Here is a 19,015-nt window from a genome sequence, read left to right on the forward strand (position 1 = left end):
ACATCCATTCCTTCCTCACTTGTGTCTGGCTTCTTTGCACTCACACCTGCTGGACCGGGGGAGGGGTGCAGCACCACACCCGTTTTCCCTTCATTGGTGTTTTGTTGTGTCTCTGGAGCACCTTGCCCCCCCTACTGCAGCAGTTTGTATTTTATTATTCTGGGCCCGCTGCTTGTTGGGGGGCACCGCCTGCCCCGCACCCACAGACTTCGGGGTCCTGGTGTCACATTTGGGTGCTGGAGCACTCTGTCCTCCTGTCGCAGCAGGGCGCCCAGTGTTCCCTGCAGCTGATTTTTCCTGCTTTTTTTTTTCCTTTTTGGACTCGCTGCTCCCCTATCGCAGCCGCGTGCCTCTCCTCTGTTGAGGCGCACTGCGCCCCTGTCACAACAGTGCGCCCCCCTTTCGCCGCACCAAGTTTCTCGGACCTGCTCCCCACAGCCCCGGCGTCGGCCGGCTCAGCCGTAGTGAGCAGGGATGGAGTCTGCCCAAACTGTCCCCCTTTCGCAACGGCGTGGACATCCCCCTCGCCCCCCTCAGCCCCGGTGATAACCGGCTTAGCCGCAGAGGGCAGGGAGGGAAACTCCTCGGGGTCCCCTATGTCCGGCGCCGTGAGTACCTCCACAGCCTCGCCCCCTGCACTGTTCCCCGCACAGACGGCAGCACCGCCAGACGTCCTCCTCCTCTCCCCACCTTGCCTATGCCCCGGACCCACTGCAGAGCCCGTGCCTTTAGGTTTGGTGGGGTTTACACAGGAGGTGGTAGGTGTAACATCATCCATCAGTACATATCTGTAACTCACCACCTCCCGTGCGGTCTCCTTCGTCTTCTTCTTCCTCTTCTGGGTTTCCTCTGCTGGCTCGTCCTCACCAAAGGAAAAGCGGTCCAAGTTCACTGGAGACTCCAGCTGTCGGATCTCCTGTAGCAGACCGCCCTCCTCCTCTTCCTCCGCTGACACTCCAGCCTGTGCTGTCGGAGTCCTCTGCCGTGCCGGGAGGCCGCTTCCCTGTTGTCGGCTCTGCGGCTCACTCTCCCGGCTGGTTCCAGCTTGTAGGACTCCAGTCACGACCACATCGGCGTCCTCCTCCTCCTCGTCGCTTAGGACGCCGGCTGGCGGCTCTCCTGAGGTATTTAACCCCTTCATTTCTGAGAACCGCCGCTGGTTCTTAAACCTCTCCAGGAAGGGACCTGCGCTTTTCTCAATCCCCTCCCGGAGGAGCACTAACCGGGCCACCTCATCTCTGAGGGCTCTGAACCTCTGGGAGGTCGCGGGTTTCTCCTTGCTAGAGGCTCGGGTGTTCAGGATCCGAGCCTCCCGCAGCTCCTCCTTCAGCCCGGTCAGTGCTTTGCCGGCGTCCTCATACTCACGTAGCATGGCGACCACTCGGGAGGAGAAGGTACTCGTGGACTCGCCGGAGCTCCTCTCCCCCCAGGATGTTCCTGGGCTCTCCTTCCTGGGGCCTGGGGTGCCCCTGTCTCCCTCTCTGGGCGGACGATGAGCCGTCTCAGGGTTGGAGTAGGTGGGTATGGTTCTTCTCACCCGTCCTGACCTCCTCAGTCCCTCTTGGGCCGGTTGCTGCTGCTGCTCTCTGTCCCCCGCCGGCACAGACCGGGGAACAGAAGCCTGGGAAGCCATGCCGGCCTCCCAGGAAGCCTGCCTCTCCCTGGGGAGAAGAGAGGCAGACTCTGGGCCTCCTGCTGGAAGTGCTGGAGCTCACAAGACAGGTGCTCCTAGCAGGGTGTGACTGATTGTGGGCACCTGTCCTCCAGTCACCTCCAGAGCTGCACTCACTATTCTGCTGTTACATCGTGTCTTATCCTCCAGTCACCTCCAGAGCTGCACTCACTATTCTGCTGTTACATCGTGTCTTATCCTCCAGACACCTCCAGAGCTGCACTCACTATTCTGCTGTTACATCGTGTCTAATCCTCCAGAGCAGCGGTCACTAATCTGCCGCTACATTGTGTCTTATCCTCCAGTCACCTCCGGAGCTGCGGTCACCTTGGCTCGTTTCTCACCTCAGGCAGGATGTAGGAGATGGCGGTGATCAGGATGTAGGTGCAGTGGATGCCGCAGTTCACCAGTCTCCGCAGGGTCTCTCTGCCCTCCAGTTTTGGCCGACTGTCCACCACAATGACGCGGAACCTCTTGCCGCTGTTGTGTGCTTCACAGAGTGTGAAGGTCACCAGAGAGGAGCTGCCGGAGGACAAAGCGGGGGCGTCAGAGCCTATAAAGGAGGGTAAGGGGACATTGTGGAGACATCAGGCTGCGGAGCCCCTTAGGGAGGATGAGGGGACATCAGGGGGTGAAGCCCCTCAGGGAAGGTGAGGGGGATGACAGTCTGCGGAGCCCTGAGGGAGGGTTGGGGGACAGCTGGAGTCAGGCTGCAGAGCTCCTCAGGACGGGTGAGGGGACATGAGGGGGTGAAGCCCCTCAGGGAAGGTGAGGGGGATGACAGTCTGCAGAGCCCTGAGGGAGGGTTGGGGGACAGCATGAGTCAGGCTGCAGAGCTCCTCAGGACGGGTGAGGGGACATGAGGGGGTGAAGCCCCTCAGGACGGGTGAGGGGGGACAGCTGGCTGCAGAGCTCTGAGGGAGGGTTGGGGGACAGCTGGAGTCAGGCTGCAGAGCCCCTCAGGACGGGTGAGGGGACATCAGGGGGTGAAGCCCCTCAGGACGGGTGAGGGGGACAGTAGCCTGCGAAGCTCTGAGGGAGGGTTGGGGGACACAGTGGGGACATCAGGTTGCAGAGACCTTCAGGGGCGGTCAGAGGGGTCGGGGACACAGTGGCCAACACTCACCAGCCGTACACCAGGATGACGTCGTCCTCGCTGATCTTCTCGGCTGCGGACTTGGCGATGGCCTGAGCCGCCAGCCTGATCTTCTCATGGATGAAGCCGTCAATGCAGAGATACAGGTGCTTCTTAGCCTGAAGGGGGAGAGGGTCCGTCAAGAGACACTACAGATCCCAGTGTTCCCCAGTCCACACAATGTTCCCCCCCTAAGTAACACCAACATCCAACCAGCGCGCACGATGAGGGTCCGCACTCACCTCCTCCTCCCCCTTCTGGCTGCTGATGTTGGAGATTTCCTTTTTTATGTATTTGATGGCGTTTCCCATACTGGCCGACAGGGGGCGACACTGAGACAGGAAGCTGCAACGTAAGAAACAGGATGTTACACAGAGCCCAAATACAGCGCTGCCCCCAGCAGTGCCCGCCCCTTCATCATCCACAGTGTTACCCCCCACATGTCCTCATCATACAGAGCCCAAATACAGCGCTGCCCCCCAGCAGTGCCCCGCCTCCTTCATCATCCAGTGCTACCCCCCCACATGTCCTCATCATACAGAGCGGTGGCCACCAGTAACCCCAGCAGTCATCCTGTCTCTCCCCAGGACGGGCCCCTCACCTGATAGCCGGCTTCAGCTTGTTCACCAGGTCTCGTGCCAGCTCCTCGTGGGGCGGAGTGCTGTAATCCTGGATCACCTGTAAGGGGAGGAGCAGATGAGGGCGGAGCTCAGGGTTTTGGTGGGTGGAGCTCCATGTGTTGGAGGTGGGTCAGTATAGTACAGCTGCGTTCTTTGGGAAGGTGGCAGTATTGGGGCACAACTCAATTTGAGGGGTTGTGTGTCAGTATTATGGCGGCGGCACGTACGTTGGGGAGGCGTATGGGGGCAGGGCTACGTTCCTCTGGGGCGTGGTCTCACCTGTTTGAAGCAGTGTAGGAGGGCAATGCAGCGGGAGTTGGAGCCGGTGACGATGCCCTGCGAGTACTGGAGCCCGAGCCGCACCACAGACGGATGTATCCAGGAGTTTGGGATGCTGGAAGAGAACAGGAAGGGGTAAGCGGGGGCCCTCAGCACTCTGCACCGCCGCCCACAGCCTCACCTCATCTGCTGGGTCAGGGGCATCTTGCGGCTGTACTGGTGCAGGTGGGAGAACAAGCTGACCTTCCTGCCGTAGTCGTTCCGATAGGGAACCTGCAAATACAAGGTTCAGTGACCGCTCCAGTCACAGCGGCATCTCCCACAATGCACCACAGCAACAGAGCGGAGAGGAAGCCCAGGAGCAAGACGTGCAGCTCTGGAGGTGACTGGAGCATGAGACAGAAGATCACAATCTGGATTCTTGTCAGCCGGTTTGGAGGAACCTCAGGGGTTGGCCAATCACGGCAATGAACGCATCAGACACATGAACAGCCTTCACCTTCTCGCTTAGCCTCTCCCACAGGGAACTAATAAAACGATTGCTCCAGGCTCCGCCCCCGAGGGGATCAACCACATGCCCAGTGCGCTGCTCACATTCAGGGCTAGGGGATGGCTCTGCTCACCTGCTGCCGCTCCAGTTTCTTCGCCAACTTTTTTTGTGCTTCCGGATCATCCACAAGAACGTGTTCAGGGAGACGCTTCACTGCAGAAGGAAGGAACAGCACAGCGTGAGACCAGGGGGCCGGAGAATGGGGAGCAGAGGACACCAGCCCAGTGTGGGCAGGAGCCACCTAAACTGGAGTCCACGGGATGGAAGAGGCAAAGGTGGAGGGACACAGGAAGAGACAAGCAGAATAAGGAGGTCTCGCTCACCGGTTTGACCCTCAGGGACCGGCACCTTCACCTTGGGGGGCGCTGCTCCGGCATTTGGTTCCACCTTCTTCGTATGTTTCTGGGAGCGCTCTGCTTCCTGCTTGGCTCTTCTCTCTGCTCGAAGCTCAGCCTTGGTCTTTCCTACAGGTGGTGGCTCAGATATGAGAGCAGCAGGGGATGGAGTGACGGGAGGAACAACAGGAGGAGGAACAGAGGGCGTAGAGGAATCTGCTACAAAAAGATGGAGGAGCAGAATATTAAATGGTTATTGTCATAGATGTAATTGTAACATCTATAAGCCATTTCATAGTGGATAGGGAATATTGAAGCAAGGCTATGACCTCTAGATGACCCCGATGCAAGGGGACCCCCTGATGTGAACAGGTCATTAAAGATGATTAACTGATGGATCACAGAGCAGGCACAGCTGACAGAGGAATTTGGGGTTACAACAGATTCATGGCCGGTGGAGAAAAACCTATCACCTCTAGCCTCAGCTAGAACGGAAAGGCAAGCAGATCACTTTACAATCCTTGGTCTTATCCTTGGGTTATTATGGACGGCATAGCTATGACAGATGAGAGACGCTTTCAGAGTCATGATGAAGTGGCAAACGTAAAGCATTGTTTAGGGTCACTGGATGGTTGTGGCAGCATGTCCAAATGCATACTGGTCAGATGGATGACAATATCCATGCCATGTTTCCCATCATATAATGATTGAAGATGCCATAAGTTTTTTTGAAGACCAGCCACTTCCCGGACGAGCCCTGTTAGCAGTATTCGGAGGGGAGGTATGTGGCCGTAACTTAATAAAAGAAAATGCCAAATTATAATCAATCTCAGCCCTGGGAGACAGAGCCCACCCTGCGACATCAGGTTTACTACATTTCATCAATTTATCCCTTTACAAAACACTGCCTGCTTTTTGGATTAAATATATAAAATGTAATAACTTCGTTCCGGGCATCTGATCGGCCTGTATAAACGATCAGTGGTGGCAACTACCGTAGTTACTTTGTTCTTGTGGAGATTGGCAGGGACTGTACTGGGGTATACATATATATTCCATGTGCTGAAATTGGAGGTGTATATACCATACGCCAATAACCGACATAGTAATGAAAACAGCCGCGGTCTCGTCCATCACCCGTCAGTTAATTGCGTAATTGACCTGACAATTGGAGGCAGTGGTGGGATATCACAGAGCATTAGTTATCTGGGTGAACAATCATCACTGCTGATAAAAACTTGCATGGTCCCTGCCAGGATTCTGTGCAGAGATTTGAGGATCGTGTTTAATTACACCTGGGACATTACTTAACGTGTAGCAGTTACACCCCTCTCCCTCATTTTTCTGTCCCATCTTTTATATGGCAATTATGGCTGAAGTAGGAAAGACCTGGTACAGCCGGCTGAAGGAGGCTCTTGCTGCAGTCTGTATGGTCAGACAGATTGACCTCCCTGACAAAGACAGGTAAATAAATGTTTGCTGAGTTGGCGCAATAGGACATGGAGCAAATCAGTCACCTGAGCCCTGATAAAAGGAGAGGCGATCAAGGCCTGGGTCCCACCTATGGATACAAGTCACATCTGCAGCCTGGATAGCGTGGACTCTCACCAGCAGATGGCCTTACTGCAACTCGATGCAGACGATAGTGAGGGACGACTGGAGCAGACTCAGCAATATGCGAGCGACAGGCCCACCGCTGAGAGAGAGCACCAGTTGGCTTTAGCCCGACTCCAGAAGGAGCCAACCACCCACCACTGAACAGTGAGGCCAATAATGTCCACACCTTTAAACCCTTTCCTGAACATTTTCCTGTTGTTATGTACAAAGATACGAATCTGGACACATTTTTGAGGTTGTTTGAAAAAGGCTGCAGACAGTACCAATTGCCCGATGACGACCAGTGCCCTCAATACTTAACTCCAGGACTGCGAGGCAAAGCACTGGGGATGTTCGCCTCTCTCCCTTGATAACAAGATGGAAGCCGAGGCCAACAAACCGGCCCTGATAAAGAAGAATCAGCTAAATCCCGAGATGTACCGGGGGGGGGAAAAAAAAAAAAAGGAGTTCTTGCCCTGCAACATGGACCTCATGACAGCTACCAGTGATGTGGTGGACGGCCTCAAAACCAAATTTGAGCAGTGGGTCCAGGAACAATTAGTTACCACAGTCAAGGAGGTTGAGGGACTTGCTGGTGGAGGACCAATTCCTTCATCTTTGCCCTGTGGAGCATGGACAGTTTGTGATGGACTAAGAGCCAAAGGAGGACACACAGATTGCAAATACCTATGAGACCAACCGTGCACTTGAGGTACGCAAGTCAGCCATCGCCAGCTGAAAGGGGGTAAGTAAACAACCACCAGCACTGCCAGACGGTCCTCGGGAGTTCTTGCCCAATCTTCCAGCACCTGGCAAGCATCGATATTTCCTCCTAACAGACTGGACACATTAGCCTCACGTACCAGGAGAGGCAAAAGAGAAACCACACATCCAAAGCCTAGGGGGTCTATTGGAGCTGTTCTTTTTGTGACCTGTGAACTTGCAGCCAGTTATTGTGGGTGACACCATCACTATGGTGCTCAAGGACACCGATGCAGAAAGAACGCTCATCCACCCTAAACTGGGGGCCCCTGAAGATCCTATCCCTGGGAAGACCATTGACTGTCACCAGGATTGGGGGTTTTTACCGACCTTTGCGGATGGCCCAAGTTTTCCCGGAATCTCCCCCCAACGGTTTTATTGGGAACTGATCGGGAACGGTTGGCAGCTCAATACGCTCCTTACAACCCTGACAGATCTGGTACTTCAGGTGTTTCAAACATCAATAGCTTGAATGTCATGGATGAGGATATGTTTTGTGGTACAGGAGAAGTCAGCCATGTCATGCTGCGGGGTGATGTGGAGGATCCCCTCAAGAGGAGGACAAAGGATTTAAAAGTAATCTGTTTGCTTTTCTGTTGAAGTTGAGGCGATCGGTTTTCTCCACCGGCCATAACCTCTCATATCCCCAAATTCCTCGGTTAGCGCTTCCTGGTCTGTGATCCATCAGATAATCCGCTTTAATTTCCCGTTAACATCAGGGGAGGGCCCCTTACACTGGGGTGATTTGGAAGTCAAAGCCTTATTTCCATATTCACCAACTGTGAAATGGCTTATAGATTTATACAATTATTTACAGTGGCTTGCAAAAGTTACCACTCCCTTAGCATTTTTCGTGTTTTGCTACCTCACAACCTGAATTTCTCCGTTTTGTGTTTTCATCAGTTCATGTAAAGAACATGCCAACAACTGTGAACATTTGGTTCTTTTTATTGTAAAGCAAAACAAGTAGGACAAAACAACTGAAAACTTCAGCGTGAATTTAGATTAGTCTCTGTCATGAGGTGACGGTGCGTAAGTTGGGAAAGGGGCGCTGCACTGTCCCTAGGGCCGAGACCCTAACTATCCCTGCTCCCAAAGATACCTCTAAAAGGTGAGGAGATTTGGGCCACCAGCCTTACGGTTCTCCTGTTATACCCTAAGCTGTCCCATCCCCCTCCCCAGGAGGCTCAGGACAGGTATGTTAGTGTAAAAACACGCAAGACAAACAGGGATAACAAGAAACAACTAACATACAAAAACACTCAAAGGGAGAGCGCTTTATAGGGAAGGGTCGGGATGTACAAACCAAATGGGAGTAAGACAATGAGGAAAGCATACAAACAAAAAATGCACGCATTAATCTCCTGTAGCAACAACAATCTCCAACTCAGCACAACAACTGAAAAGGAGCTAGGAAGTAAAGCTTTCACTGGCAAGGAAGAGAAGGTCTGGCCAGGTTTTAAAGGGAGACGAAATGACCAGGTCAGGAACAGCTCTAAGATGGAGCTGCAAATTTCTAAAAAGAATAGAAAGGGTAGTTAACCTCTTCAGCATCAAAGGAAACGAAAATCCATTTAATATGAGACAAATACACAGGCTAAATGGAAGATCTATGATTCACAACACGTAGCGATTTTCTAACCCCAGATCTCCCAGGAGGACGTGACCCTCTGAGATTTCCACATCTTGCCACTGAGATTTTTGCCCAGTTCTTCAAGGCAAAACTGCTTCAGCTCCTTCAAGTTTGCTGTTCACCAGAAGAAACCATCTATCTTCAGGTCTGACCACAGATTCTCAATTGGATTAAGGTCTGGGCTTTGACTCAGCCACTCCAAAACAGTTACATGTTTCCCCTTAAAGCAGTCGAGTGTTGCTTTAGCAGTATGCTTTGGGTCCATTGTCTTGTTAGAAGATAAATCTCCGTCCCAGTCTCAAACCACTAAACAGACAAACAGGTTTTGCACAAGAATATCCCTGTATTTCACACCATCTATCTTCCCCCTCAACTCAGATCATTTTCCCTGTCCCTCCTGATGAAAATGATTCACCACAGCATGATGCTGCCACCACCACCTTTCACTGTGGGGATGGTGTTCTTGGCGTGATGAGCGGTGATCGTTTGGCGCCAGACATAGCGTTTACCTTGGTGGTCAAAAAGATCAATTTTGGTCTCCTCTGACCACAGCACCTTCCTCCATACATTTGGGGAGTCTCGCATGTCTTGGCAGAAATCAAAACAAGCCTTACACTTAGTGTGTGAAAGTAAAAGGCTTTTTTTTCTGCTCACTCTTCCATAAAGGCCATCTTTATGGAGTGTACGGCTTATTGTGGTCATATGGACAGATACTCCAATCTCTGCTGGGAACTCTGCAGCTCCATCAGGGTTATTTTTGGTCTCTGTGCAGCCTCTCTGGTTATTGCCCTCCTTGCCCGTGCAGAGTTTAGGTTTGGTGGGCGACCTCTATTGTCAGGCTTGTTGTGGTACCATGTGCTTATGTTTGATAATGGATTTGATGGCGCTCTGGGAAGTCAGATTGGGAATTATATATATCCCAATCCTGACTTGTACTAAACAACTTTGTCCCTAAAGTGTTTGGAGATCTCCGTGGTCTTCATGGTGGTGTTTGGAGATCTCTGTGGTGTTTGATTAGTGGAGTCTCTTGTTAATAGTGTTGTAGCCTCTGTGTATATACTGACAGACATGTGACACTTAGTGACAGGATATCCCTCTGTGTGCAATCTAAGCATGGGACTTATGAAGGTAATTGCTTGCACTAGAAATTTTTAGAGGCTTCATTACAAAAGGGGTGAATACATATGCACATAATTTTTATTAATTTGATCCCATGAATTTAAGCCTATAATTTTCTCACTTCACCATCTTAGACTATGTATTGCTGATGTGTCACACAAATTGGATTACAAGAAGATTTACACACAGGTTGTAATGTAACAAACAGGTAAAAAGCCAAGGGGATGAATACTTTCGCAAGCCACTGTATACCAGTCAGGGGAATAACGATCGCAGAGGAAACAACCATGACGGGGCCAGTGTGGGCGAGGGGGCCCGTGCGGGCGAGGGGGCCCTCTTACACCAGAGTAAACTTCAAATGGATGCGCATCCATGGACGCACTCAGCTGCAGTGTACTGGAGCGAAGACCCGCCGGGTCCGTGCACCGCAACACACGCTGCCGGAGCTGACATTGGCATGCACATGAATGGGGTGGGCGCATGGCAGTGACATAACTGGAACCCATCGCTTGCACACTGCAGGCTTCAGAAGAGGACGCACACGGCAGGGGAGAGCAGGGAAGGCGAGCAGAAACTTTTTTTTTTCTTACAAAGCATTAAACAGCAGCAGAACAGTGGACATACAGCAGGATGGGGCCCAGGATAGTGGACGTAGAGCAGGATGGGGCCCAGGATAATGGCCGTACAGCAGGATGGGGCCCAGGATAATGGCCGTACAGCAGGATGGGGGCCAGGATAATGGCCGTACAGCAGGATGGGGGCCAGGATAATGGATGTACAGCAGGATGGGGGCCAGGATAATGGACGTACAGAAGGATGGGGGCCAGGATAATGGACGTACAGAAGGATGGGGGCCAGGATAATGGACGTACAGAAGGATGGGGGCCAGGATAATGGACGTACAGCAGGATGGGGCCCAGGATAATGGCCGTACAGCAGGATGGGGGCCAGGATAATGGCCGTACAGCAGGATGGGGGCCAGGATAATGGCCGTACAGCAGGATGGGGGCCAGGATAATGGATGTACAGCAGGATGGGGGCCAGGATAATGGACGTACAGAAGGATGGGGGCCAGGATAATGGACGTACAGAAGGATGGGGGCCAGGATAATGGACGTACAGCAGGATGGGGCCCAGGATAGTGGACGTACAGCAGGATGGGGCCCAGGATAGTGGACGTACAGCAGGATGGGGCCCAGGATAGTGGACGTACAGCAGGATGGGGGCCAGGATAGTGGACGTACAGCAGGATGGGGGCCAGGATAATGGCCGTACAGCAGGATGGGGGCCAGGATAATGGCCGTACAGCAGGATGGGGGCCAGGATAATGGCCGTACAGCAGGATGGGGGCCAGGATAATGGCCGTACAGAAGGATGGGGGCCAGGATAATGGCCGTACAGAAGGATGGGGGCCAGGATAATGGCCGTACAGCAGGATGGGGCCCAGGATAATGGCCGTACAGCAGGATGGGGGCCAGGATAATGGCCGTACAGCAGGATGGGGGCCAGGATAATGGCCGTACAGCAGGATGGGGCCCAGGATAATGGCCGTACAGCAGGATGGGGGCCAGGATAATGGCCGTACAGCAGGATGGGGGCCAGGATAATGGCCGTACAGCAGGATGGGGGCCAGGATAATGGCCGTACAGCAGGATGGGGGCCAGGATAATGGCCGTACAGCAGGATGGGGGCCAGGATAATGGCCGTACAGCAGGATGGGGGCCAGGATAATGGCCGTACAGCAGGATGGGGGCCAGGATAATGGATGTACAGCAGGATGGGGGCCAGGATAATGGACGTACAGAAGGATGGGGGCCAGGATAATGGACGTACAGAAGGATGGGGGCCAGGATAATGGACGTACAGCAGGATGGGGGCCAGGATAATGGCCGTACAGCAGGATGGGGCCCAGGATAATGGCCGTACAGCAGGATGGGGCCCAGGATAATGGCCGTACAGCAGGATGGGGGCCAGGATAATGGCCGTACAGCAGGATGGGGGCCAGGATAATGGCCGTACAGCAGGATGGGGGCCAGGATAATGGACGTACAGCAGGATGGGGGCCAGGATAATGGACGTACAGCAGGATGGGCAACATGATAATGGACGTACAGCAGGATGGGCAACATAGGTACCAGGATGTGGGATATACAGTCATAGCAGAAAGTGTTGGCACCCTTGAAACTGTTCAAGAAAATGAAGTATTTCTCCCAGAACATTACTGCAATCACACATTTTGTTACACACGGGGGAAATAAGTCTGTCTATACAGGAAGGGAAAAAAAAACAAAACAGCAAATTGACAATTCCACAAGACTCTGATCTTTGCATTATGGGTCTGTTTCCCACGCCATGTATGGAGAACAGAAAGAGGAAAAGAACTGTCTGAGGACTCAACAACAAAATTGCTGAACAATATTGACAACCTCAAGGTTACAAGTCCGTCTCCAGAGATCTTGATGTTCCTTTGTCCATGGTGGCAAAATAAGCAAGAAGTTTACAACCCCTGGCACTGTAGCTAATCTCCCTGCATGTGGATGGCAGAGAAAAATTGATGAAAAGTTGTAACACAAGATAGTCCGGATGGTGGATAAGCAGCTCAAATCAAGGTCCAAAGAAGTTAAAGCTGTCCTTCAGGCTCAGGGGGCATCAGTATCAGAGCAAATTATCTGTCCATATGTAAAAGAAATGAAACGCTATGGCCGGAGACCAAGGAGGACACCACTGCTGACAGATAAAAAAAAAAGCTAGACTGCAGTTTGCCAAAATCCTTCTGGGAAAGAGTCCTGTGGACGGATGAGATCAAAATGGAGCTTTTAGGTAAAGCGCATAATTCCACTGTTAACAGAAAATAGAAGAGGCATACAAAGAAGAGAACACAGCACCTACCGTCAGATATGGTGGAGAATCAAAGATGTTTTGGGGTTGGTTTGCTGCCTCTGGCACTGCTGGCAAGGCATCATGAAATCTAAAGATTGCCATAGGATTTTGGGTGGCAACATAGCGCCCAGTGTTAGAGAGCTGGGTTTGATTCCTAGGTCAGGGGTCTTCCATCAAGATAACGACCCCAAACATACTTCAAAAAGCCCCCAGAAATGAATGGAAACAAAGCGCTGGAGAGTTCAGAAGTGGCAGCAATGAGTCCGGATCTAAATTTCATTGATCACCTGTGGAGAGATGTTAAAATTGCTGTTGGAAGAAGGCGCCTTCAAATGCGAGAGACCTGGAGCAGTTTGTAAGAAGGGTCGTCCAAAATTCCAGTTGAGAGGTGGAAGAAGCTTCTTGATGGCTATAGGAAGCTAATGAGTGCAGTTATTTTTTTTTTATGCCAAATGATGTGCAGCCAAATTTTAAGCAGAGTGCCAACAAGTGTTCAGTCAATTTGAGGTTGTATGTGAAATAAAGTTAAAATTTGTCTTTTTTTCTCTTTATTTCCTATGTGTATTGGAACAGCACAAACAAACAAACAAGTGTATCACAAAACAAGTGTAATGACACGGTTCCACACCCTCAGTGTGTCTGGGATGCAGTTACTGACAGCTCGGCCGTCCATCCTGGGACTGGGAGGTGCTGACTATCTCCAGGTGTTCCTTGTCCCAGGTGATTGCCAGGCTACTTAACTTGGCTGTTACTCCCCGACCTCTGCCATATGAACATTCAGCCAAGTGAGGTTTGTCTCGCTGTGTTTTACAGGCCGTTAGTAAATCTTTTGTGGTCCGACACCGTGTTTAACCCCTTATGCTCTGATCCGCCATCTCCTGGTATTCTAACCTTGGAACTTTACCTGAGTACGCCTTTTTCTTATGACGTACCCTCCTGGCTACTGACTAACTTGTCTCACGGTTTGTCCGTTAAATTTTCAGGGAGAAACACTTCATTTTGTGGAACAATTTCAAGTGTGCCAACACTTTTGGCCATGACTGTATATTGAAGGATAGGACCAGGATGAGGAAGACATATGCCAGGAAGGAGCCAAAAATGGGGGAGGAGGTGCAACTCTTAAGTCCATAAAGGATTTACAATGTTACAAGACCCCATACCACTGACCACCATGCAGGGGGTTAGTAGTGTTTTTTTTTTTTTTTTTGGGGGGGGGGGGGGGGGGGGTCCTCAGATCCATATTTTTGCATAGGGGGACATCAGACTTCAGTTAAGCCACTGATAATAGTAATCGCCAAGCTTCCGTCAAGGAGCACTGCAATCTAACAGGTCATATACACACCTATGTGGGAGACACTCTCCGGCCCTCCACCTGCCAGGGCCACCACAGGGGCTGCCGCCTTCTCCTTGCTCTTCTTCTGCAGCTTTTTTTCCTTGCGTAAGCGAAGCTTTTCCTCCTTTGAGAGCTCCTGACCCTTCACCTGGACACAGAGGTCTATATCACATCAGCTCTGACAGCTCCCAAAAAAACACGCCCACACCCCAACACCTCCCCCTATACACACCCCCCAATACACTCACACCCCCCAATATACGCCCACACCCCGAGCTGACACACCCCAACACCTCCCCCTATACACACCCATATACCTCCATGCACACTCACACCAATACACACCCACAAACCCCCAATACACACACCCCCCCAATACACAGACCAACACCTCCCCCAATACACACACCAGCACCCCCAATACCTCCCTAATACACCTACACCCTCCCCAATACACTCACACCCCAACACCTCCCCCTATACACACCCCCCAATACACACTCACACCCCCAATATACGCCCACACCCCGAGCTGACACACCCCAACACCTCCCCCTATACACACCCACATACCTCCCCAATACACAGACCAACACCTCCCCCAATACACACACCAGCATCCCCAATACCTCCCTAATACACCTACACCCCAATTCACCATCACACCCCCCAATACACTCACACCTCAACACCTCCCCCTATACACACACATACTCACACCCCCAATACACACACCCCAACACACTCACCCCCCCATACCAAGACCCCAACACCTCCCCCAATACACACACCAGTACCCCCAATACCATACCTCCCTAATACACCCACACACTCCCCAAGCTTACACAGACACCCCAACACCTCCCCTATACACACCCACACACTGAGCTTACAGACCCCAGCACCTCCCCCAATACACACCTCTCCCAGCACCCCTAATACACACCCACAAAACCCAGCACCTCCCAGAATACATACCAACACCCTGAACTTACAGACCCCAGCACCTCCCCCAACCCCCCCCCCCCCCCCCAACTACCTCCCCCAATACACCCACACATCCACCCCCAATACACAGCCACACCAAGCTTACACAGGCCACAAAACCCCTAAAATTAGGAACAGAAGCACAAAATATTAAACAGAAGTTCTCATACCCAACCCAGTCACCGGCGCCAAATCCTACCTTCACCTGCGCCGAATCCATCGTCTGCTTATCGGCATCTGTGCAAGACAAGAAATAAAAAGAATCAGCAGATCCACAAGAAGAAACCAAACACCTCCCACCGGACTCCTCAAAGCCCCGCCGCACGGGTACATCCATTATACACTATAATGGGAGAGGACACTATAGATATGTACAGCATCGTCTCCTCTACTACACAGTGTCGTCTCCTCTATTATATGTTATATATACACAGTGTCGTCTCCTCTATTATATGTTATATACACAGTGTCGTCTCCTCTATTATATGTTATATATACACAGTGTCGTCTCCTCTATTATATGTTATATATACACAGTGTCGTCTCCTCTATTATATGTTATATATACACAGTGTCGTCTCCTCTATTATATGTTATATACACAGTGTCGTCTCCTCTATTATATATTATATACAGTGTCGTCTCCTCTATTATATGTTATATATACAGTGTCGTCTCCTCTATAATATGTTATATATACACAGTGTCGTCTCCTCTATTATATGTTATATACACAGTGTCGTCTCCTCTATTATATGTTATATATACAGTGTCGTCTCCTCTATTATATGTTATATACACAGTGTCGTCTCCTCTATTATATGTTATATATACACAGTGTCGTCTCCTCTATTATATGTTATATATACACAGTGTCGTCTCCTCTATAATATGTTATATATACACAGTGTCGTCTCCTCTATTATATGTTATATATACACAGTGTCGTCTCCTCTATTATATGTTATATACACAGTGTCGTCTCCTCTATTATATGTTATATATACAGTGTCGTCTCCTCTATTATATGTTATATATACAGTGTCGTCTCCTCTATAATATGTTATATATACACAGTGTCGTCTCCTCTATTATATGTTATATACACAGTGTCGTCTCCTCTATTATATGTTATATACACAGTGTCGTCTCCTCTATTATATATTATATACAGTGTCGTCTCCTCTATTATATGTTATATATACAGTGTCGTCTCCTCTATTATATGTTATATATACAGTGTCGTCTCCTCTATTATATGTTATATATACACAGTGTCGTCTCCTCTATAATATGTTATATATACACAGTGTCGTCTCCTCTATTATATGTTATATATACACAGTGTCGTCTCCTCTATAATATGTTATATACACAGTGTCGTCTCCTCTATTATATGTTATATATACACAGTGTCGTCTCCTCTATTATATGTTATATACACAGTGTCGTCTCCTCTATTATATGTTATATATACAGTGTCGTCTCCTCTATTATATGTTATATACACAGTGTCGTCTCCTCTATTATATGTTATATATACACAGTGTCGTCTCCTCTATTATATATTATATATACACAGTGTCGTCTCCTCTATTATATGTTATATACACAGTGTCGTCTCCTCTATTATATGTTATATATACACAGTGTCGTCTCCTCTATTATATGTTATATACAGTGTCGTCTCCTCTATTATATGTTATATACACAGTGTCGTCTCCTCTATTATATGTTATATACACAGTGTCGTCTCCTCTATTATATGTTATATATACAGTGTCGTCTCCTCTATTATATGTTATATATACACAGTGTCGTCTCCTCTATTATATGTTATATACACAGTGTCGTCTCCTCTATTATATGTTATATACACAGTGTCGTCTCCTCTATTATATGTTATATATACACAGTGTCGTCTCCTCTATTATATGTTATATACAGTGTCGTCTCCTCTATTATATGTTATATACACAGTGTCGTCTCCTCTATTATATGTTATATATACACAGTGTCGTCTCCTCTATTATATGTTATATATACACAGTGTCGTCTCCTCTATAATATGTTATATATACACAGTGTCGTCTCCTCTATTATATGTTATATACACAGTGTCGTCTCCTCTATTATATGTTATATACACAGTGTCGTCTCCTCTATTATATGTTATATATACAGTGTCGTCTCCTCTATTATATGTTATATATACACAGTGTCGTCTCCTCTATTATATGTTATATACACAGTGTCGTCTCCTCTATTATATGTTATATATACAGTGTCGTCTCCTCTATAATATGTTATATATACACAGTGTCGTCTCCTCTATTATATGTTATATACACAGTGTCGCCTCCTCTATTATATGTTATATACACAGTGTCGTCTCCTCTATTATATGTTATATACACAGTGTCATCTCCTCTATTATATGTTATATATACAGTGTCCTCTCCTCTATTATATGTTATATACACAGTGTCGTCTCCTCTATTATATGTTATATATACAGTGTCGTCTCCTCTATTATATGTTATATACACAGTGTCGTCTCCTCTATTATATGTTATATACACAGTGTCGTCTCCTCTATTATATATTATATACAGTGTCGTCTCCTCTATTATATGTTATATATACAGTGTCGTCTCCTCTATTATATGTTATATATACACAGTGTCGTCTCCTCTATAATATGTTATATATACACAGTGTCGTCTCCTCTATTATATGTTATATATACACAGTGTCGTCTCCTCTATTATATGTTATATACACAGTGTCGTCTCCTCTATAATATGTTATATATACACAGTGTCGTCTCCTCTATTATATGTTATATATACACAGTGTCGTCTCCTCTATTATATGTTATATACACAGTGTCGTCTCCTCTATAATATGTTATATATACACAGTGTCGTCTCCTCTATTATATGTTATATATACAGTGTCGTCTCCTCTATTATATGTTATATACACAGTGTCGTCTCCTCTATTATATGTTATATATACACAGTGTCGTCTCCTCTATTATATGTTATATATACACAGTGTCGTCTCCTCTATTATATGTTATATATACACAGTGTCGTCTCCTCTATTATATATTATATATACACACAGTGTCGTCTCCTCTATTATATATATATATATACACAGTGTCGTCTCCTCTATTATATATTATATATACACACAGTGTCGTCTCCTCTATTATATATATATATACACAGTGTCGTCTCCTCTATTATATGTTATATATATACAGTGTCGTCTCCTCTATTATATGTTATATACAGTGTCGTCTCCTCTATTATATGTTATATACACAGTGTCGTCTCCTCTATTATATGTTATATACACAGTGTCGTCTCCTCTATTATATGTTATATATACACAGTGTCGTCTCCTCTATTATATGTTATATACACAGTGTCGTCTCCTCTATTATATGTTATATACACAGTGTCGTCTCCTCTATTATATGTTATATATACACAGTGTCGTCTCCTCTATTATATGTTATATATACACAGTGTCGTCTCCTCTATTATATGTTATATATACACAGTGTCGTCTCCTCTATTATATGTTATATACACAGTGTCGTCTCCTCTATTATATGTTATATACACAGTGTCGTCTCCTCTATTATATGTTATATATACACAGTGTCGTCTCCTCTATTATATGTTATATATACACAGTGTCGTCTCCTCTATTATATGTTATATATACACAGTGTCGTCTCCTCTATAATATGTTATATATACACAGTGTCGTCTCCTCTATTATATATTATATACAGTGTCGTCTCCTCTATTATATGTTATATACAGTGTCGTCTCCTCTATTATATGTTATATACACAGTGTCGTCTCCTCTATTATATGTTATATACACAGTGTCGTCTCCTCTATTATATATTATATACACAGTGTCGTCTCTATTATATATTATATATACAGTGTCGTCTCCTCTATTATATGTTATATATACACAGTGTCGTCTCCTCTATTATATGTTATATATATATATATACAGTGTCGTCTCCTCTATTATATGTTATATACACACAGTGTCGTCTCCTCTATTATATGTTATATAT

The 19,015-nt window shown here is 48.1% G+C and overlaps 1 protein-coding gene across 3 annotated transcripts in view; it reads right to left on the reverse strand.

Moving 5' to 3' along the window:
• EIF2B4 (eukaryotic translation initiation factor 2B subunit delta) overlaps positions 1-19,015 on the reverse strand; it is a 41,908-nt gene that overhangs the window by 10,549 nt on the left and 12,344 nt on the right. For 2 of the 3 annotated variants that reach the window (XM_077291964.1, XM_077291966.1), the window contains exons 2-11: positions 15,101-15,138; positions 13,924-14,062; positions 4,580-4,810; positions 4,330-4,409; positions 3,888-3,979; positions 3,707-3,821; positions 3,409-3,485; positions 3,050-3,152; positions 2,799-2,926; positions 2,017-2,194 (exon numbers count right to left, since the gene is read on the reverse strand). In XM_077291964.1, coding sequence (XP_077148079.1) covers positions 2,017-2,194; positions 2,799-2,926; positions 3,050-3,152; positions 3,409-3,485; positions 3,707-3,821; positions 3,888-3,979; positions 4,330-4,409; positions 4,580-4,810; positions 13,924-14,062; positions 15,101-15,138 — 1,181 coding nt within the window. The remainder of the gene's footprint in view (positions 1-2,016; positions 2,195-2,798; positions 2,927-3,049; positions 3,153-3,408; positions 3,486-3,706; positions 3,822-3,887; positions 3,980-4,329; positions 4,410-4,579; positions 4,811-13,923; positions 14,063-15,100; positions 15,139-19,015) is intronic. The other variant, XM_077291965.1, reaches the window with a different exon arrangement.

Source organism: Ranitomeya variabilis, chromosome 2, assembly GCF_051348905.1.
Source record: "Ranitomeya variabilis isolate aRanVar5 chromosome 2, aRanVar5.hap1, whole genome shotgun sequence".
Taxonomy (NCBI): domain Eukaryota; kingdom Metazoa; phylum Chordata; class Amphibia; order Anura; family Dendrobatidae; genus Ranitomeya; species Ranitomeya variabilis.